Below are 19,888 nucleotides of genomic sequence, written 5' to 3' on the forward strand. Positions count from 1 at the left end.
ATGAGGCCCTGGATTCAATCCCCAGCATCAAATAAACACCAACTATTACCATCATACTCTTAGACTCTTAAGAGTTCAGCTGATCTTTCTTTGACCATCATCAGCTTCAGTCCACTCATGTATCAACCCACCATCAACAAATTTCATCTATTCTCGTGGACCAATTGTCTGTTCTTCTTGACCAATTGAAGGAACAGTTTTTTTTCTTCCATTTTCTTTGTCATCACCTTATTTCAGGCCCTTAGTAACTCTCACCAGAACTATCACAGCAGCTTCCTGAGTCACCCTGTCAACAATTTCTTCTGGTTTTAATCCATTTATATACTATTTAGATTAATTATCTTAAAAGGTACTCTCAAAATGTCAATTCCCTGATCAAACACTTTCAAAGACTTCTCACTCCTACAGGATAAAACTTAAATTACTTGGTCTGCAAATCAAGTCCTTAATAAACTAATCATAATATGTTTCCAATTTTATGCCCTTATGAACTCAAATAAACAGCTTGTCACAAACTAATTCTCACACTCTTCTGAGGACACATTAAACTTTCCCACCTTTATTATAAAATTTTTCCTTCCTAGAATGCTCTCTTCATCTATACTTATCAAAATCTTACAGGGCCGGGGATTTAGCTCAGTGGTTCCTCCATCTCCCTTGCAGGCGCAAGGACCCAAGTTCGATCCCTGGTACCAAAAAAAAAAAAATCTTGCAAAAACTTCAAAGCCCACCTCAAATCCCATCTTTTCTAAGAGTTTGTGGTAAAAAATAGACTGCCCATTCCCAAGGTTTTCCTCCTTCCTCCGAATTCTTACAGTACTTCCCTACCAATCATTTGAAATATGTTTCTGACTGCCACTATCTTTGTTCTTATCTTCCTCAGTCTCCTTTAGAATTTTATTCCATAAAAGAGTTTTGATTCCTATAAAAAAATGTTTAAGTACTTTTGATCCTTTAAACAAACAAAATCAAACAAGCTGGCGCCAGTGCCACACATCTGTAATCCCAGCACTCTGGGAGGCTGAGGTAGGAGGATCACAAGTTCAAGCCCAGCCTGAGCAACTTAGCAAGACCCTGTCTCAAAATATAAAATAAGCCGGGGATTTAGCTCAGTGGTTCCACTGCCTGCCTTGCAAGCGCAAGGTCCCGAGTTCAATCCCCGGTACCAAAAAAAGAAAAAACAACAACAAAAAAAATATATATATAAAATGAAAAGAGCTGGGGATGTAGCTCAGTGCAAACAGACTGGGCTCAATCCCCAGCAGCACAAAAAACAAAACACAAAAAAACCTCAAAACTTTCCATCAACTTTATAGGCCCTCCTTCCAACAATTCACATTACCGAATACTGTAGTTCCTTTGTGTGGCTCTCTACTCCTTCATCTCTGTCATCCCTCAACCCATTGTCATATGGCTTCTTTCTCCACCACTACATTAACCTCATCATTTCACAATGTGGTGCTCACACTTCTGAAACCTGAAAATCATTCTTGACTTTTCCATTTTTTCAATAACCCCATCTAAAAATAATTCGATATCCTATCACTTTGACTTTTCCCTTTTTTTAATCCAGTTCCTCAGCTATCCATTCCTGTGACTACTACCTTACTCCAAGGTCTCACTCACTCTTGCTTATAACCACAGCAACAACTTCCTCAGAATTTCTTTGCCATCAACAGTTTGTCCTTCCTCAAATTCATCTTCCATACTATTACTAAATAATCTGTTGAAAACAGAGTCTGCTCATGTCACTCCTCTTCTACACACATTCCCCTAAGTTTAAGTTTTTCACCACATCACCATCTGAATCTTACATCTTTTTCCAGTGACAACTCTGTACCAGTCTTAATTTCCAACTACCTGAAACTTAACTCTTTGGACACCCAAGCTGTGTTGTACCTCCATACTTTTAAATATGGTATTCCTTTACTTAGAACATTTTGTCTTTGTTGGCCTAGCAAATTCCTGTTATACAAAACCTTGCTTAGCTGTTTCTTTCTCTTTGAAGTCCTCCTTGATAACTACCCTCTTCAAAATTATTTATTCCCTCATTTCTCCTTTTCTTTTACATACTTTTCATTGCACTAGAATGAACCATATGAAATTGCCAGTGTTCAACCACTTTTTTACCTACAAAAATGGCAGTGTCATATAGTTCCATCTAATCAAATCACAACACATTTCAGTCTGCTGGTTACTAGTGGTCTGAGAGCTGGAACTCATATATTCACCTTGGCCTTCCTCCCTTGTTTCTGAAACAACAGACATTTAATAAATATTTATGGAACCAAAGTAAATATAACAAGACAGTTTGTTTATATTTTAACTTTGAAACCAGCTTATAGACTCCAGCAATCTCAAACTTGATTTTGACAATTCTTTATAACTCCTTATGGTATTGTTTTGTACAGAGTTGATAGATAATAAATATTTGCAAAATTTAATTTACATATTAGCATATTTCTTTTATTTTCAAATCAGTTTAGAAAGTTAAAACGATACCTGTAACTCCTTTGTTTCTTGAAGTTTTCTTTTTTCAGCTTGTTCAAACTTTTCTTTCCATACTCTTTCCAAAAAACAAAGAATAGTTAAAACATGTACATATAGATCACTGATAACCAGAGATGACTAATAGTTTAGGAAACTACCTAGTAATATTTAAAATATGATAGTCTCAAAGTGGACTATTCTAGTCATATGGAAAGTAGGGAGAAAAATGGATTCAGCATCCTCTTAAGGTCCCTCCCAGTCCTCTAATTCCACAGCAACACATTTAGCATTTAAGGGATTGACTATATTCACCTCTGCATTTCTGCCATGTCTCTCTCCTGCTGATGGAGTTTCATGCGTAAAGATGTGATTTCTTGCCGACAAAGCCTGTATCGTTCAGGGTCAATATTCAGATTGTTTCTCTGAGCAGCTTTTAGCTTTTCAATTTCTGCTTTCAATTCTAAAGATTTATAAGAAGACGTATGGTTAACGACGTATGATATACAATAATTTCCACAAGGCATAATCATCCAGTCTTTTATTTCACTTGAAATTGTTAATAGTATTACTAAATAAAATATTTGGAGAAATCAGCTTTACTTTACTACATGATCTATAAATCTTTTCCAGATCAAAAGTGCTCCCATGGTAATAAATCCCCTTCATAATAGGATGGCCATGTAGCGTATTCTCCAGAGTGGGAAAATTCTGAGGTAAAGAGGACACTATTAATTATACAGTACTGGTATGACAGATATTGGAATTATCCTTACTCATAAAGACATATAGGATATGTGGAGACTGGTGCCATATCCCTGCCATCCCAGCCCTACTGGGAAGCCAAAACAGGAGGATCCCAAGTTCAAGCTCAGCCTGGGCAACTTAGTGACTCAATGTCTCAAAATAAAAAAAGGACTGGGGATATAGCTCAATGGGAAAGCTCTGGGTTCAATCCCTGGTACCACAAAAAAAAAAAAGTAAAACAGATCAAAGATTGGTCAAGCTGGAATTTTTAATGAAAATAGTCCCATTTGTAAAAGAGAAGGGATCCAAAAGAAAAAGAATGGACAGTGGTTAAGAAAACTGACTCAAGTGACTCTTCTCTTATACCTCTGAAGTGTCTACCACCTTCTGCTGCTAAAAGGGGCAAGAGGATTTCTGGGCATAGTTGTGAAGGCCTGTAATCCTAGCTACTCAGGAGGATAAGAAAGGAAGATTCCAAGTTCAAGCCCAGACTGGGCAACTCAGCAACTCAGTGAGGCTCTTATCTCAAAAAAAAAAAGAGTTGGAGGATATGAAGGTTCTGTTTTCATTCTCAGTACCACACACAAGGCACAAAAGGCCAGAGGACAAAGAAATATGAAAAATGAAAAGATGGTAGTTAGAAACAAGTACAGTGAAAAAAAAGTACAAAGCAAAGAACAAATCAAGATTCCTTGCAGGTATTATAGTTCATTCTAGGCCGGGGATTTAGCTCAGTGGTTTTGCTGCCTGCTGTGCAAGTGCAAGGACCTGAGTTCGATCCCTGGTACCAAAAAAAAACTAAACAAATAAAGTTCATTCTAAGTGGATGACTACCAAGAGATAAATAGAAATTTTTAGCATAAACAAAATTAGGCCTATGCTAGAAACTCAAGCTGAAACAGCCTTTGGATTAATGAACTAACAGAGTAAAGCTAATAAATGGAAAGTAGAACTAATGAAGGAAATTCGTAAGGGAAAAACAGTAAATACTTCCATTGTTAATTTTGCTGCACACACTTATGACTACGATTTTTTTAATGCTTGCTGTGTCCCATTATTTATAGGTATAGCAAAAATCTTTGATTTTCTTAAAATTGTATGTTTTAAGACTAAAATTAATATGTGAGTCTGAACTGTGGCAAAATAGTTTTTTAATTCTGAGAAAAATATTCACCTCTAATTAACTTGGCATTCATGTCTTCATTTACTCTAGCGATGTTGACTATCAAACGAGCTTGGTTAGCATATCTAAGTGTGCTTAATGTTTCCTCTATGTTGCTGGCAGCAGGACTGATTGTAGCAATCATTGCAGTTTTTGAATTTCCACCCAGACTCTCTTTTAATAACCTTCAAGGAAAAACTTAATAATTAGACTTTGCTTCTACAACAACCTAACAGTAATTATCTCAAAAGCAAAAAAAGAAACTAATTAAGTATATAATACAGTGTTACTCTCTTCATTCAAATACCATTTAAAACTTCTTTGGTATTTGTAGCTATTTTTAGATCTCATAAACATTTCACTTTCTCTTACATCTTTTGTATTGTTTCATGAAACAATAATCTATGTAGAGGTTTAAAATATGCTTAACTATTAAAAATTTAGTAAGATACTTCTCCCTTTAAGAGACGATGGGCTACTTCAGGAAAGAGACTATATATCTCAGTCATCTTTACCACAACCTTTTAAGTCAAGTAATAAATAATAAATGTTGAAAATGATGAGTAGATTTACAAACAAAAGTTCTGTGTTGTACCACATCCAAATATTTTATTTTAGAGAAAAAGAGAGAATAGAAAGTAGGGAATTCACTAGCCTAACTTTTCAAAGGAAAATACAACAGATTTTCCCCCTACAGGTTTTAAGGTGAGAACTACATTATAATTAAAATTATAATTATTTAATTGTAAATAATTAAACTTACAATTAAAAAATACATTACTGTTAAATAAAGATGTGGTCTTTGTCATAATTTATGCAGATGCTCCTGTACTTAAGCTGAGGTTATATCCCAATAACGTTCTACTCAAAGTGTGTCATTTTCACACCATGATAAAATAGAAAAAGTTTTAAGGCAAACCATTATAAAATGGAGACCACATATGTGTATTAATGCTTATAAGAAGTGAATATTAAATGCATACAAATGTAATTTTAACAAAATATTAGAACTAAAGTACAGTATATATGCAGTAATTAAAATACATATCAAGTATTTTTGTGCTAACCATTGTATTTCAGGCAAAAAAAATTATTCAATTTGACTGTATACACAGTAATATTTGATAATATGCAACATGTTAGACACTAATAAGACTAGTTTTTTTAGACTCATATAGTACATACATGTATTAAAGACTTTTACATTAATAATTTAATCCTCACTATAATCGTAAAAGATAGGTATTGACAACAATCCCTATTTTACAAATAAGGAAACAGGCTAAACGGGCTAAAGTGATATTTCCAATCACAGAGCTTCTAAAATGGAAGGCTGAGATTAAATCCAGATAGTTTGTCTCTGGAATTCATATTACTAAGCATTCTTCTCTATCCCAAAGTAGTATAAAGTCAGTTTCTCATTCTGTTCCTCATAGTATTCACTGTATTTTATATAGCTCTTTATAGTTCAAAAGATACTTGCCATGTAAGAACAGATTCACGATAAGGAATAAAAACCCTCTTTCGGTTTGCTTGTTCAGAAAGTGCAGATATAACCTTTCCCAAAGTTAGCAAGGACTTGTTAATGCTCACACCTTCCTGTATGTAAGATAAAAAAATTTTTTTCTTAACTTTTGAGCAACAAATTTGTTTCACAAAATATATTTTCCCCTAATATAATAACTGAATAAACATTTTCTTCTATAAACTTTATGACTTGAAATTTATTTTCTCCAAAAAGTAATCATAACTGGGCCGGGGATTTAGCTCAGTGGTTCTGCTGCCTGCTCCAGAAGCACAAGGACCTAAGTTCGATCCTCAGTACCAAAAAAAAAAAAGTAATCATAACCAAAAAGTATGCACCTCTAAACCACAACCATGTAATCTATAAAGCTACAGCTACAGACACTTTTTGGTCAAGAATACCCAGTTTGTATTCTTACAAAACAATGGCCTCTTCAATTTCATTAAAATGAGAGAGCAAAGCAGGTGATGACCATGAATCTACAGTCCCAGCCACTTAGGACGCTGAGGCAGGAGGACCACTGGAGTCCAGGAGTTCGGGACCAACCTGAGCCACACAACATAACCTCATTTAAAAAAAAAAATGAGAATAGCTCAGCTTTTACCTTTAGTCGATCTCCACTAGTGTGGGATGCAGAACAGCGCTCACTGCCTGCCAGATCTACCAGATTTATGCGGCTTGTAATTCTGTGATCATGTTCTTCCCCTTCCACAATTTCTGTCTACAGCAAAATGATATTAAAATAATTTAAGTTCTTCTGTGACTTGCCATCAATATCAGTCTTTAAAAAGCAAAGTTATACAAGATTATGAATAATTTATGCATAAATACTCAGGGTCTACTAAAATAAATACACTGAGCAGTGGTTAGATTATGCCAAAATTTTCAAAATGACTTTAAAGGGATTAAAATCCATAACTAATCAGTTATATTAAGCAAACAACTACAAATATAAAACAATGCACAAAGATGTTGCTTATCCTCAATAACATTTAAAACCAATGTAAGTAGCTAACAGTAGAAAAAATTAAAGAACTATATCTAATGAAATACTGTATAGCTTTTAAAAATTATCTCTGAGTTCTCATGACATAGATTTTATAGATTTAAGTATTATTCTAAAGCAACTGAAAGATTACAAACCAAAATGTTTCCTGGGGTTTGAATAGTGGCATCTATGGTTGAATTTTAAAAAATCTTTTATTTCCAGATGTTTTCCCAAAGATTCTATAATTATCATATGTTATTGGTAATATATTATCATCTCAGGGAAATGGGGAAAAAATAAGAACCAAGACACATCATGTAAAGGTACAAGATCCCAATGATGAATGTAACTGTATTGTATACCTAAAATGTACCAATAAACTTAATGAAAAAAAATATATATTGTCATCTGCTGATAAATTCATATCAATGATAAAATGATAAATAATCAATCAATTTAAATAACAATGATAAATAATATACTGCTATATGTACCAAAAGTCAAGTTACTGTGTTTATTTCCTAATATCCATTTATGGTTGTATAGTTATACAATTGTACTTTTACCTTTTGATTTACAAAAGAAAATAAGAGGAAACAAAACAAACGTATTTACTATCTTACTTATAAAAATAACGACAACAAAAAAATACCTTGGTCTGGGTCATCACCAGGGTAAAAACTGAATGAGAACGGGAACTTTTATCATTCATACCAGTAGCAGCAGTTGCTCTCTGTTTATTTCCCAATTGCAGCCAACTCTAATAAACAAGAAAGAAAGTAGGTCAGATAGGCAGACTGTAATTTATTGGGGGGAAAAAAGGGACAACGAAGTTAAGAAAGTACATTTGCTTCTTATACACATTTGTAACACATGTACAATTAGTTTACAAAATGACATTAATGCATTTATCTTATCTTTTAATAATTTGTATTAGCAATGCCTTTTTTCTTTCACAGAAACCTACATCAGGAAATAATACCCTTAAAAAGCTATTTCTATAACTAAACTGACATGATGGCTAGCATTTATTTTTAACTCAGAACAGCAATTCTTTTGATTCAAACTTTTTAAAAATTAGTTCACAATAAATTATCAAGATTAACCTTACATTTGTGTAAACAGCAATTAAGGGAAAACATTCTTATAAATATTTATCAGTAAGCTCTTTCTATTAAAAAGAAGACAAAATACAATCAATCTTACCTGAATATCGGAATAAGAACTAATAACATTCCTATTTTTAAGAAGTAAAAAGACAAAATCAATTTTACTGATAATTATATTTTTGTTCTTATAAGACAATAAACTTCCAATTACATAATTACTCTCCGAAGATCACAATGGACCAATTCACAAACAGTACAGTGATTCTCCCAGAATCTTTCATTGCACACACCACTCCACCTGGCTCATTTTCCTCTTTCTTAAAGGACAGGAAGTAAAATAATGCTTTAATTTTACCCAAAAGTATAACTTTTCCTAATAAAGCACCTTAGCATCTTAATATAAAATTTAAATCTAAATCATGATACCAAAAAATATAAATTTAACACATATAAATATGCATAGATATCATATGTATGTGTGGATGTGTTTATAGGTTCTCAACAAAATGCCTGACTTATTAAATAGAACTGAATTTATACTGAATCACTTTTCCTTTCCTTTAAGAAAAGCATTTAAAATGCTGAAAAAGAAAGTAAGTGACTCTTGGCATGTGTAAAATTCTTAACACACTGCCTTCTTCCCATTCCAGATTAAAGTAAGAGACACAAAAACAGGGAAATTTTAATTTAATAAAAAGATAAAAGGGTAGAAAATCAAATATTTATTTCACACTCAGTTCAATCAATGTTCTATGCAGGGCATTTTACAGATGCTATAAAAGATATAAACAAATGTAAAAATAAGAAATTAATACTATGTGGAAGAACAGAGAGAATTTAATTGGATAACATTAAGGACAGAAGGCTAAATAGTGTTCAGGGTTTCAAACAGAATACAATGAGGGCCAGGGATTTAGCTCAGTGGTGCCGCCGCCTGCCTCGAAAGCAAAAGGTCCTGAGTTTGATCCCCAGTACCAAAAAAAAAAAAAAAAACTCCAAAAACAGAATACAATAAGAGTTATGAAAAAAGCAAGATTCGCTCTATTGATTTATTTTCTCCTCCTTGCTCTTCCTGAGCCAAACACTTACATTGACAGAGCTTCAACAAATGGTCCAGAAACAGGATGCTCCCTTACTCTCAGCTAGTAGAAACAAATATCACCAGAGTTAAGAGTATGAAATATTTCATGTATATTTCATGTATGATATAACTTTAAATGATCATTTTTTCTGTATTTCAAATTTAAGGTAGAGATTTATGTTTACTTTGTCCATAAATAAATACAAAGATTCTCACAAAAACAAATCTGTAAGAAACACTTTCATCACCAAAAACTATTTATAGTTGCACAATATGTAGCAATATACTACACATCAAATGTCTTACTAGTTTCTTATTAATTTAAATCCTTCAGAAGCTACTATTTATATGCATCTAAATCTCTAAAATATTCACTACATTTCACACATTTATTTTTTTTTCATTTTTATGTTTACATTTTAAACTTTACAACCAAAAATTCCAAAACACATAGAAGTCATAGAAGAAAATGTCATTTTTTAAGTCTCTGACATTGCCTATGGTCAACTGCATGGTATTGAACAAGGGAAATAACTTCAGATTTTCATTTCTTCTTCTACAAGTTTCTTCGCAAAATTTTAAAAATATAATAGCAGTTTTTTCAAAAGCTTAAATCAATTTTATAGATTATCTATAAAATACAATTTTGCTAAACAATCCACCAAAATTCATATTATATAGTAAAACTTCAAAAACTTTTACTGTTTTTTGGCTTATAGACTTTAGGGATTTTGTGTATGCTTTTAGATAATCCAACTAAATCAGAACAATTATTTTATCTTTAATTTTTGCCCATATTGTACTTGATTAAAATAAAAAGATTAAATCTTAACCAATTAAATTTTCACCAGTGATAATGTTCAGCTTATTTTCTAAATGACAATATAGCAGAATGTACATCCCAAGCATTTGCTAGTACAAAAAACATCTTAGTAAAAAGTTAACCTTTATTATCCAGAGAACTCACATAATTATACATATTTATAAAAAGAGAAATTGAATACAAAATGATAAATTGTTTTAATCTTACCGGTTGCTTTCTCTGCCCATTTTCACCTTTACAAACCAGAAGGTCATGAATTTTTTCATTATATACTTCAAAGAAGCTCATTTCAAAATGATAGCTGACCTAGTAGGAATAGAAACATAGAATTTAATTTATTTTAAAATTCGTTGCATGTTTTACAAATCATGTATCTGACAGGGGTCTAGTATCCAGAATATATAAAGAATACTCACAACTCAACAACAAAAAGACAATCAACAAATTTAAAAATAAGCAAAAGACTTGAATAGACATTTCCCAAAGAAAATATAAAGTGACAAACAAGGGCTTAACAATTCTTAACATCATTTGTCAGTAGGGAAATGCAGATCAAAACCACAATGAAAACTCACTGCGTACTCACTACCGTGGGATGGCTATAATCCAAAAATAAATAAATAAATAAGGAAAACATTAAGCAGTGATGTGGATCTAGAGAAATTGGAACCTTCTTCTATTGCAGGTGGAAATGCAAAATGGTGCCACCACTGTGGAAAATAGTTGGTAGCTCCTCAAAAGGTTAAACGCATATTTACCATCTGTCCCAGTTCTATTTTTATGCATCCAAGAGAAATGAGAATAGATATTCAAACAAAAATTTATACATCAATTTTTATAGTAGCACCATTCACAAAGTTTAAAAAAAAAAACCCATACTGGTATAACCATACAATAGACATTAATCAGACATAAAAAGGAAAGAAATACTCGTGACTTATTACAGCATGGATGAATCTCCAATACGTTATGGTAAGTGAAAGAAGCCAACATAAAAGGTAACATCTTTCACAATTTCAGTATATTAAATCTCCAAAATATGTAAATTCATAGAGACATACAAGAGATTAGTAGTCACGAGAGCTTAGGGAAAAGAGGGAATAGGTTGTAACTACTTAATAGGCTGGCCTTGAACTTACAATCTTTCTGCCTTAGCCTCCCAAGTAGCAGAGATTACAGGTATACACCTATATCAGGGCTGTCTTTTCTTTTCTTTTTCAATGAAGAATAAATACAATTATGTTATTTTCCTGCTTAAAATCCTTCCCTAGCCTCCTAGATTTCTTGAGGCTTGTTTTATGAAGTCCTTCATGAGCCAAGTTCTGCCTGCCTCTCTGGATTCATCTCCTGTCACCCTCCACTCTCAAATTCCATGCTCAAAACAAAGTAAACAATTTATGGTTTCTCAAGGGCTCCCTACTTTCTTGGTTTCAAATCTTTCCACATGCTGCTCTTTCTGCCTGGAATGTCTTTCCCCCTCTTTTTTTCCCAAGCTAATAACTGCCATATTCTTCAAAAACAAGCTCAGTTGTTCCCTCTTCAAAGAAAACGTGTCTCCCTCCAATCTTACATACGTCTTACTTTCCTGCTTCCAATGGTTTGAATACAACCCACAAAATATCATATGTTGGAAATGTAATCTTCAAATTCATATTATTATGTTGATGCTATTTGGAGGTGGGGCTTTGGAAGATGGTGAGGGTTAGATAAGGTCCTGATGGTGGGCCTCTCATGGCAGGATCAATGGCTTTACAAGAAAAAAAGACCCGTGCTTGACCTGCCTGCTACTCATATGATACCTTCTTGCCATTTTATGATGTAACAAGAAGACCTACACCAGGTGTACGTACCTTGATACTGGACTTCTTAGCTTCCAGTACAGTGAGAAATAATATTTTTCTTTTACAAATTATTCAGTCCATGGTATTTTGTTATAGCAACAGAAAAAGGACTAAGACAATTTTTTTTGTGGTAATGGGAACAAACTCAGGACCTTGCACTTGCGAGGCAGGCACAGCGCCACTGAGCTAAATCCCCAGTGCAGGACTAAGACAATGTTCTATCACAGTATTTTCTTAATTTTATTGAGCATTTAATTGATGGTACTTGCCTATTTACTGGCCTATTTCTCCTATTACATTCTTTTGACTATAAAGATTAGGTCTTCTAATCCCATAACACCAAATCTAGAACAATATTTTTCAAATTTCCCTTATGAAAGTATTAAAAATTGTTAAGGGCCAGAGGTTTAGCTCAGTGGCGCCAGCGCCTGCCTGGCAAACGCAAGGTCCTGAGTTCAATCCTTGGTTCCGCCAAAAAAATAACCCTAAAAATTATAAATTCCCAGGCTGTACTCCAAAACAACTAAGAGTCTCCAGAAGAGATTTTTAGCAGGTGTCCATGTGTGTACACACATACACACCCACAAACACACAAACAGAGACACAGACATATACCTACAGCCCCCTCCCCCTAACACACACACCCATACCTACCCCTGCCATGTCCCTGGTGAATTTTTTTTTTTGGTACCAGGGATCAAACTCGGGACCTTGCGCTTGCAAGGCAGGCGGCGGAACCACTGAGCTAAATCCCCGGCCCTCCCTGGTGATTTTTATGATCAAGCAAAGTCTAATAGACTGCCTGGCAACACCAAATGCTCATTAAATACTTGCTGAATTTAAGATGAATAAGTGAAAAAGCAAGCGAAGACTGTTCAGGTGCGGTATGGCTGAGAAAGCATGGCTTTTAAATTGAATCTGGGTTCCAACTCCAGCTTCACTACTGTTTCTGCTTTGCATTGTCCAAGACTTTGTGTGCTCTCCTTTGTGTGCACCTGACTGACTGCAGAGACACATATAATGATATGTAACTACCACATGTGAGCTACTACACACATACCAAGGAATAAAACAAAGAAGGCTGAAGACAAAAGAGATAATTGGTCTATCACCTCATCCACTTGCAAAAATTGCTTCTGAATTTAGAATCTTTGCCCTTTCTCTCTGCATAACTGTTTGAAAAGAAAATGATCTAGAAATGAGAACTGTATTGTTTATATCTCATATTAGTTAGTTCCATCGTAGTCATGACTCTGATTTGAATTTGAACGTACCTCTTCAGTTTGTTTTTTGGCTACTTGAGCAAAAAGATCTTCACAAAATCTTGGAATTATTCCTGGTTCTTCACTAAATCCCATCATTCTGAAAAATATATTATGAATTAAGGGGAAGTGACACTAATTAGTTTGGAAATATAAAAAAAATTCTTTTTGGAAAAATGGGTTGGGGAGAGAGCAAGGAACAAGCTAATTAAAGTCCATAGTTAATATCTAAGAATCAGGGTTCTGGAGCTAAATCTGCCTGAATCTAAATCTTAATTCTACCAGTTATTATCTGCGTGACCTTGGTCAAGATGCTTAACCTCATTTAACCTCAATCTCTTCTTCTGTAAAATTAGAACAACAGAAATCTAACTCAGAGGGTTACTATGATAAAGTACAAGCAAAGCCTTTGGCACAGTGCCTGAAATATAGTAAGAACACAATAAATGTTAGCCACTATTAAAATTCCAAATATTTCCTTCTAGGGGAGGTGTTATTATCTCAGTTATCATTTATCAGATGCTTTACTTTTTAATATTTTTAAACTGTTATTTGACACAGTAATTGTACATATTTATGGGGTATAGTCATACATTTCAATACATCTATACAATGTGTAATGGTCTGATAGGGTAATCAGCACATCCATCACCTCAGACATTTATTATTTCTCTGTGCTGGGAACACTAAAAATTTCTTTATTAGCTATTTTGAAATATACAATTAATTATTGTCAGCCATAGTTATCCTACTATGTTACAAGATGTCTTACTTTTTAAAAAACTGTTTTAAAATCTTTTATAGGAATTTTTCAATAAAACCAGGTACTTGTATAAGGCAAGCATACATGAGCACTTGATAAATAAGTGTCCCAAAATTCTATCCAGGTTTACGCCCAGTAAGTTAACAGATATTCACACGGGTCAATACAGGAAAAATGTTCATTCCCAGGATTTGCCAAACACTAGATAGAGGCCAAGATGCCCTACTATTAATTATCACAGTAACACTTGTGAGTAATACTTGTGAGTACAAGTAAAAACACTTGTGAGTAGTACTTGTGAGTAAAATTCAGTTTACACAAGAAATATTAATCATGGTAAAGTGGAGCCAATGATACAGGTTAAATTGTCTCATATGTAAACTGAAGGAGAGAGGTTAAGTTATTCACCCAAACTTTGCACAACATGGTATATAACAGATGAGACTCATCTGTGTGGTTTCAAAATTATGTCCTATCAACTGTGCTCCCTCTCACAAAAGAAAAAGTGAACATTTCTGGGTAGCCATATGTCCAACACAACTTACGTGTATGACTTTCCAGAGCCAGTCTGACCATAAGCAAAGAGACAGGTGTTGTAGCCTTCAAAGGCTCTTTCTAGAAGTGGTGCCGCCAGTGTCTCATAGACAGTCATCTGGCTGGCATAGTGAGGATGACATTCATCAAAAGACCAGAATGAAACATTATAAATAAATGTATAAACTTGTTTCATGTCAGGATGTTCCACAGTTATTTCCTCCCCATTCATGAAGACCACCTGAGATGCTTTTTCAATCTTCTCTCTTAATAAAGAAGCATAAAGGAAAAGTCAAGTTATTGTAATTATTGCGGGAGCTATTCCCACAGAATATAATAAGAACCTCAAAAGTAGTTAAATCTACCATTCCTTCAAGGCAAGATAATTCTTTACTTTTCTGTGGAAAATAAGCAAACTCAATTCAAGTGAGTTTCCAAAATATGTTTCCTATAGCTCCCATGTCATTGCTCAAGAAGAAAATGGAATTTCAAAATTCTTGTCCAGAAAACCTAAATTATTTGGACAATATTCTTCCTATTTTTCTCTTGAACTATATCTTTTCCCATTCCACCTGCTATAAATTTACCTATATACTTTAATTCAAATCTGGAAATATCTTTATTACAAAGAAGTTCTGGGGTACAGATCTACATAAACCTGGCACAAAATACAAATATAATTTCAACTAACTCAGTGCTTTATAAATTTAAACCACAGATTCCTTTTGGCTGCTAGTTGTTTATACTGTTAATCTGAAAGTCCCTCCTTCCACTAGATTTTCTCCCTTAAAAATCACAATTCTTCATTTTTCAGCTTTTACCTCATCTTTCTTCCATCTCAAACTTAGGTAGAAATCTTTTGCTTACTTTAGATCTGTAGAAAAACATTATCATTCCTTTTCTGGCCCTAAATGTCAGCCCCTCCCCCATTCTTCCACCTCTTGCCCTAAGAACCTGCTTTAAATCATAATTTATCATAATTTATTCCTCATCAACTTGACAAGTGCCACTCCAAGGACTGTCTGATCAGTCTGGAACCCGGCATTTGGTCACTTACTAACTTCTCTTCAGTGGAATCGTCCATCTAGTGTTTTGTCCCTAGCAGCTCTTCTTTCTATTGACTCTTTTCCTTTCATGGTCCTTGAGGTAGAGAAGCAAGCCCTTCTAACAGTTAAGTTAGGCTTCCTGACATTCTCAAATTGACTCACCCTCAGTTCTCCCCCTTACTACTAACCCATTATAGTAGTTGCCCTTAACTATTCACCTTCTATCTTCAAACTGGAAGTTCCTTCCACAAAGCAGTAGTCACCATAACCACTTTGAACTTGTTTAGATACACAGCACCCAGTTAAAAACTACTGACCCTCCAAAGTTTTTACTGTCTTCCCTTAAAATATTTCTAACATAAATAGGTTCCACCCTCACGTTTGATTATATCCATCTTCCTCAACTCTGTGACCATACCCACAATCACCTTTTTAAAAATTTTTTACTTTTTTTCCCATAATCACCTTTGGAGAAAGTTTTTCATACATCAAAATAAGTGTAATGAATCATTATTTTTTAATAACAGACAATGGTGCTGATGATCACCACTCATTAAAGGGTTTAGGAAAGACCCTTCGGAAAACAAGTAGGTTGTTTTTTGTTTTCATTTTTGGGTTCTTTTGGTGGTAGTGGTACTAGTGATTGAACCTAGGGCTTTAGCACTGAGCTATACTCCAGCCCCCCTTATTTTTAATTTTGAGATAGGGTCTAAGTTTCCCACATTAGCCTCAAACCTGCAATCTCCTGCTTCCACCTCTGGAGTAACTGGGATTACAGGTATACACCACTGCACCTGGAAATTATGGCTCTTTTTAAAGGAAAAGGTAAGAAGTTCCTACCATATATCATAGATTTGAAAGCAGACTGCTTTATAGAATTAAGTGACTCCTAATACATTCAGAAAAACTTACTTATAAAAAAAGTGATTAAGTTTTTAGAGCCAATTATTGTTCTCTGATTTAAAAATCTTGCCAACAAGCTTGAAGACACATGGATATTTCCTAACAGCAAAGAGGAATTAAAGACATGTTACATGATACTGGCTTGACCTTAGATTTAAAATATATAACATACCTTTTGCTGAAAGGCCGTACACGTACTGCCACAGTCACATGACTATTCTCTACTTTTAAGGGGTCTGTTTCTGTAGAGGTGTTCTGAACTGCAGTTTCTTCTTCAATAAGGAGTTCATTTTTTTGAGAAATTTCCCTTTTACTTGCAAGAAGAGAACTTTTTGGTCTTTGTTTAACTTGAAGGCTAGGCGTCCTATTTTTCAGTATTGATGTACCTGGGCTCTTAAGGTGAGGCAGGTCATGCTTTGGTGTTGATATGTGTTCTGTCATACATTTCATGGGGGTTCTTTTTTCTAAGTTGCCAAATTTACTTGAATTTTTTGCAATGTCCTTCCCAATACTAGGATGTAAGTTTCCTGTTACCGACACTTTGATATTCAAGTTACTCTGAACAGGCTTCATTGCCAGTGGTCCTGGTCCAACAGCCTCACTCCGATCCTGGGAACCCATGGGTGTACTACTGCTTGAGTGCTTAAGCGCAACATTTTCATTTCCCCCACGGAGAGGAGAAAATGTTTCTTTATATTTCTGATCAACCATGAATGCAATGTCTTTTGAGTTCTCAGCTATCTGTATAGAAGATGCAACAAAAGAATTTTTATTGTTATTTACAATCTTTACATTTGTCCTAGTTCTCTGTGAAGCACAATTACTTTCTGTTTCACTTCCCACATTCTGCCTGGTTTTCCACTTTTCAACAGAATCTGCTTTAGCTGTTTTCCACTTCTCCACAGAAACCGGTTTAGCACGCCGCTGTAAGGTAAGACTTGTTTCAGCTGTTTTTTCAGTTGTATCTGTAGTCTTACTACTAAGCAAAGAGGACTCTTTGTTTCTTGTAGCTCTTCTCTGAAGTGTCAATCTACCCATGGGGTTAGTGGTAAGGGGCGTATCTCCTGTTGTTTTACAGGCAGAAATAACATAAGTGCTATTTAAGTCTCTGATTTTACATGCAGATCTCAATAATGGATCATCCTTTTCATATTCTGACATATCTGACTTCAAAGGCAACTTAAATTGGCTACTATCAGTGAGGCCACTCAGTGATGAACTCTTTTGCAAAGAAGGAACCTTCAGGCAATCACTGTTATTTCTATTATGAATAGTATGTACTGACATTTTGGCAGCAAGTTCTTTTTAAAAGAATATTAAAAACCTAAGCTCTTCTTTGGATCCTCATTTGATTTCCAGCCCTTTCATACATGTTTTCCAAATCTGCTAAATACAAAAAAAAAATCTTTAGATTGCATAGATTACCAACACACTTCAAAAATATTGAGAATCTCCTATTGTAAATCCCTGGGGCCAGGAATTTAGCTCAGTGGTTCCACCGCCTGCCTTTAAAGCAGAAGGTCCCAAGTTCGATCCCTGGTACCAAAAAAAAGTAAGTTCCCAGAGGTATACATTAGAATAAATCACAGTCTCCAGCTCAGATATCCCTTCTAAGCAGCTTCTGACAAATCTCCGCTCTCAAAGGGTCTCCAGTAACTACTGAACAATGATTGTTTTATTATATGCTGGACTGTAATTCATACTGTGGGCTTCTAAGACAAGATCCTTGTTCTCATTTCCTTAGTTTAGAAGGAATAAAAATTTAAACAACCTTTATACTAGATCAAATGTGCCAAGTGGCTTAACAGATGTTAAAAATGTGCATGTCAACGTATAGATAATTGTTTTTAATACTCCCAGCTTGGGGAGTAGGAAGAAAGGCTAAAGGAAATCTTAGCACCTAAATCAGAGTCTGGGACAAAGCATTTTTACAAATACTTGTTTAGGGGTTTTTTGTGTGTTTTTATGGGGCGGGGGGGGGGGGGGTACCGGGGATCGAACTTTGGTCCTTCCGCTTGCGAGGAAGGCAGCGGAACCACTGAGCTAAATCCCCGGCCTTGTTTAGGTATTTTTAATTTAAAATTAAATTGATGTCACAAGGCAGATTATTCCCAAATACAAGTACCACAGTTATCGAATACTTGTGTTGAGAAAAATTATTAAAGATTAGATAAGAAGATAAGCTGCCCTTTATCAGACAATAAGCTAAATAATGGTGTATGCAAACATAATGCCAACATTATCCATCAGGCGTTAAAACTTAAAAGAAAGAGAAAAATAGTGACCGCTGAGAGACTTGGCTTTTAGTTAAATATGCATCAAACTCCTTACATGGATGTAAACAAGTCTTTAAATTTGTACGTCTAACTTATAAAATGATACTGGCACAAACTATTTCGGAGATTACTGCTACTGAATCATCATTACAAAAAAAAAAGCATTCATAAGCATCTCCCGTCAAACTTGCACAGAAAGTATAAAATTTTCCCATTATAAAATCAATTTAAAGGCAAAAATAAATTCTGAAAACGCTGCACTCAAACCATTTGCTATTTACACGAGGCAGTATGGTTTTTGCAGAGTTTGGCCGTCGGATTTTAAAGAGGACTGGAAGGAATACAAGAAAAATAAGTTACAACTCAAACCAAAACATCCGGTGGATTGCGTTTTCCTTATCTAGTCACTACTAGGGGCTGTGGGCAAAGAATGTACCTCTCAACGCCAGCGACTCGGCCAGACTCCGCGGGGGCAGGCGGGACCCAGAGGCCCTGAAGCCCGGCCTCCGGGTCTGGACGAGCTGTGCCCCGCGCCCTTCCTTCAGGGACCCCTCTGCAGCTGACCTGGAGTTCTGGGGACAGAAGCGGGATCCGGAGCTAAGAGCGATCCCTCGCTCCCACCCGCAGCGGAAGCCCGCAGGGGAAGTACACGCACGCTCTTCCTCACACGGGTACTTCGGCCCTCTGTGGGGCCCGCTACCTCCAGGGTCCTCTGCAGTCACTCGCCCACCTCAGCGCCGACTCCCCTGGAGGCTGCAATTTGAATGGGCGCCTCACATTCTCATTGGCTGCTTGACGTGGCGTAATGCGCCGCGCCTTCACTTCCTCCCGCCCCCCGGAAGCGTCGATAGTTGGGTTCCGCCCTCATCTCCCTGGCAACGGTCGGGCGCCGCCCTAGCGGGTGGCTCAGGCACCTGCTCAAGCACCTGCGCATCCCACCAGAAGAAGGGGCACGGGAATGGGCAGCAGCTGGCACCCCGCTAAAATGAGTTTTCAAGAAGAAGCGTGACAGTGACACTCGTGTGGATCCCTAATGGAAAAGAAGCATAAACTCTCCTTCTTACAATCGAAAACCTCACATTGTAAATGACTATGTGTCCCCATGTTAATCATGATTAATACTTTGCAAGTATTTCCTACGCAAGGCTTGTGATGGAAAATGTAAGAAATGTCTTACTTCGTTTTTTGTTTGTTTTTTTAGTCTTGAAAATTCTATATGTATTGATATTATCCCCAGTTTACTGATGAGGAACTGAGGTTTAGAGTTTATACACTTGTGAAAGCCAGCAGGTGACTTAACTAGAAGTCCCAAGCTGATGTCGTAAGATTTAATTCAGTTTC

The 19,888-nt window shown here is 35.4% G+C and overlaps 1 protein-coding gene across 3 annotated transcripts in view; it reads right to left on the reverse strand.

The window, feature by feature from the left end:
• The window catches only part of Kif14 (kinesin family member 14), a 54,179-nt gene extending 34,796 nt beyond the window's left edge, over positions 1–19,383 (reverse strand). Inside the window, exons 1-13 of one of the 3 annotated variants that reach the window (XM_021242425.2) lie at positions 19,112–19,383; positions 16,444–17,654; positions 14,334–14,588; positions 13,038–13,125; positions 10,130–10,228; positions 9,108–9,160; positions 8,116–8,146; positions 7,562–7,669; positions 6,526–6,642; positions 5,880–5,995; positions 4,409–4,581; positions 2,803–2,950; positions 2,503–2,566 (exon numbers count right to left, since the gene is read on the reverse strand). In XM_021242425.2, the coding sequence (XP_021098084.1) occupies positions 2,503–2,566; positions 2,803–2,950; positions 4,409–4,581; positions 5,880–5,995; positions 6,526–6,642; positions 7,562–7,669; positions 8,116–8,146; positions 9,108–9,160; positions 10,130–10,228; positions 13,038–13,125; positions 14,334–14,588; positions 16,444–17,558 (2,367 nt within the window). In that variant the 5' untranslated portion in view covers positions 17,559–17,654; positions 19,112–19,383. Of the gene's footprint in view, positions 1–2,502; positions 2,567–2,802; positions 2,951–4,408; positions 4,582–5,879; positions 5,996–6,525; positions 6,643–7,561; positions 7,670–8,115; positions 8,147–9,107; positions 9,161–10,129; positions 10,229–13,037; positions 13,126–14,333; positions 14,589–16,443; positions 17,658–18,983 lie in introns of all 3 variants that reach the window. The other 2 variants (XM_087193876.1, XM_004862268.3) reach the window with 2 other exon arrangements.
• Positions 19,384–19,888: the final 505 nt, after the last annotated feature.

Source organism: Heterocephalus glaber, unplaced genomic scaffold (assembly GCF_053883595.1).
Source record: "Heterocephalus glaber isolate CG9 unplaced genomic scaffold, H.glaber_assembly_v1.0 deba00001600, whole genome shotgun sequence".
NCBI lineage: Eukaryota > Metazoa > Chordata > Mammalia > Rodentia > Bathyergidae > Heterocephalus > Heterocephalus glaber.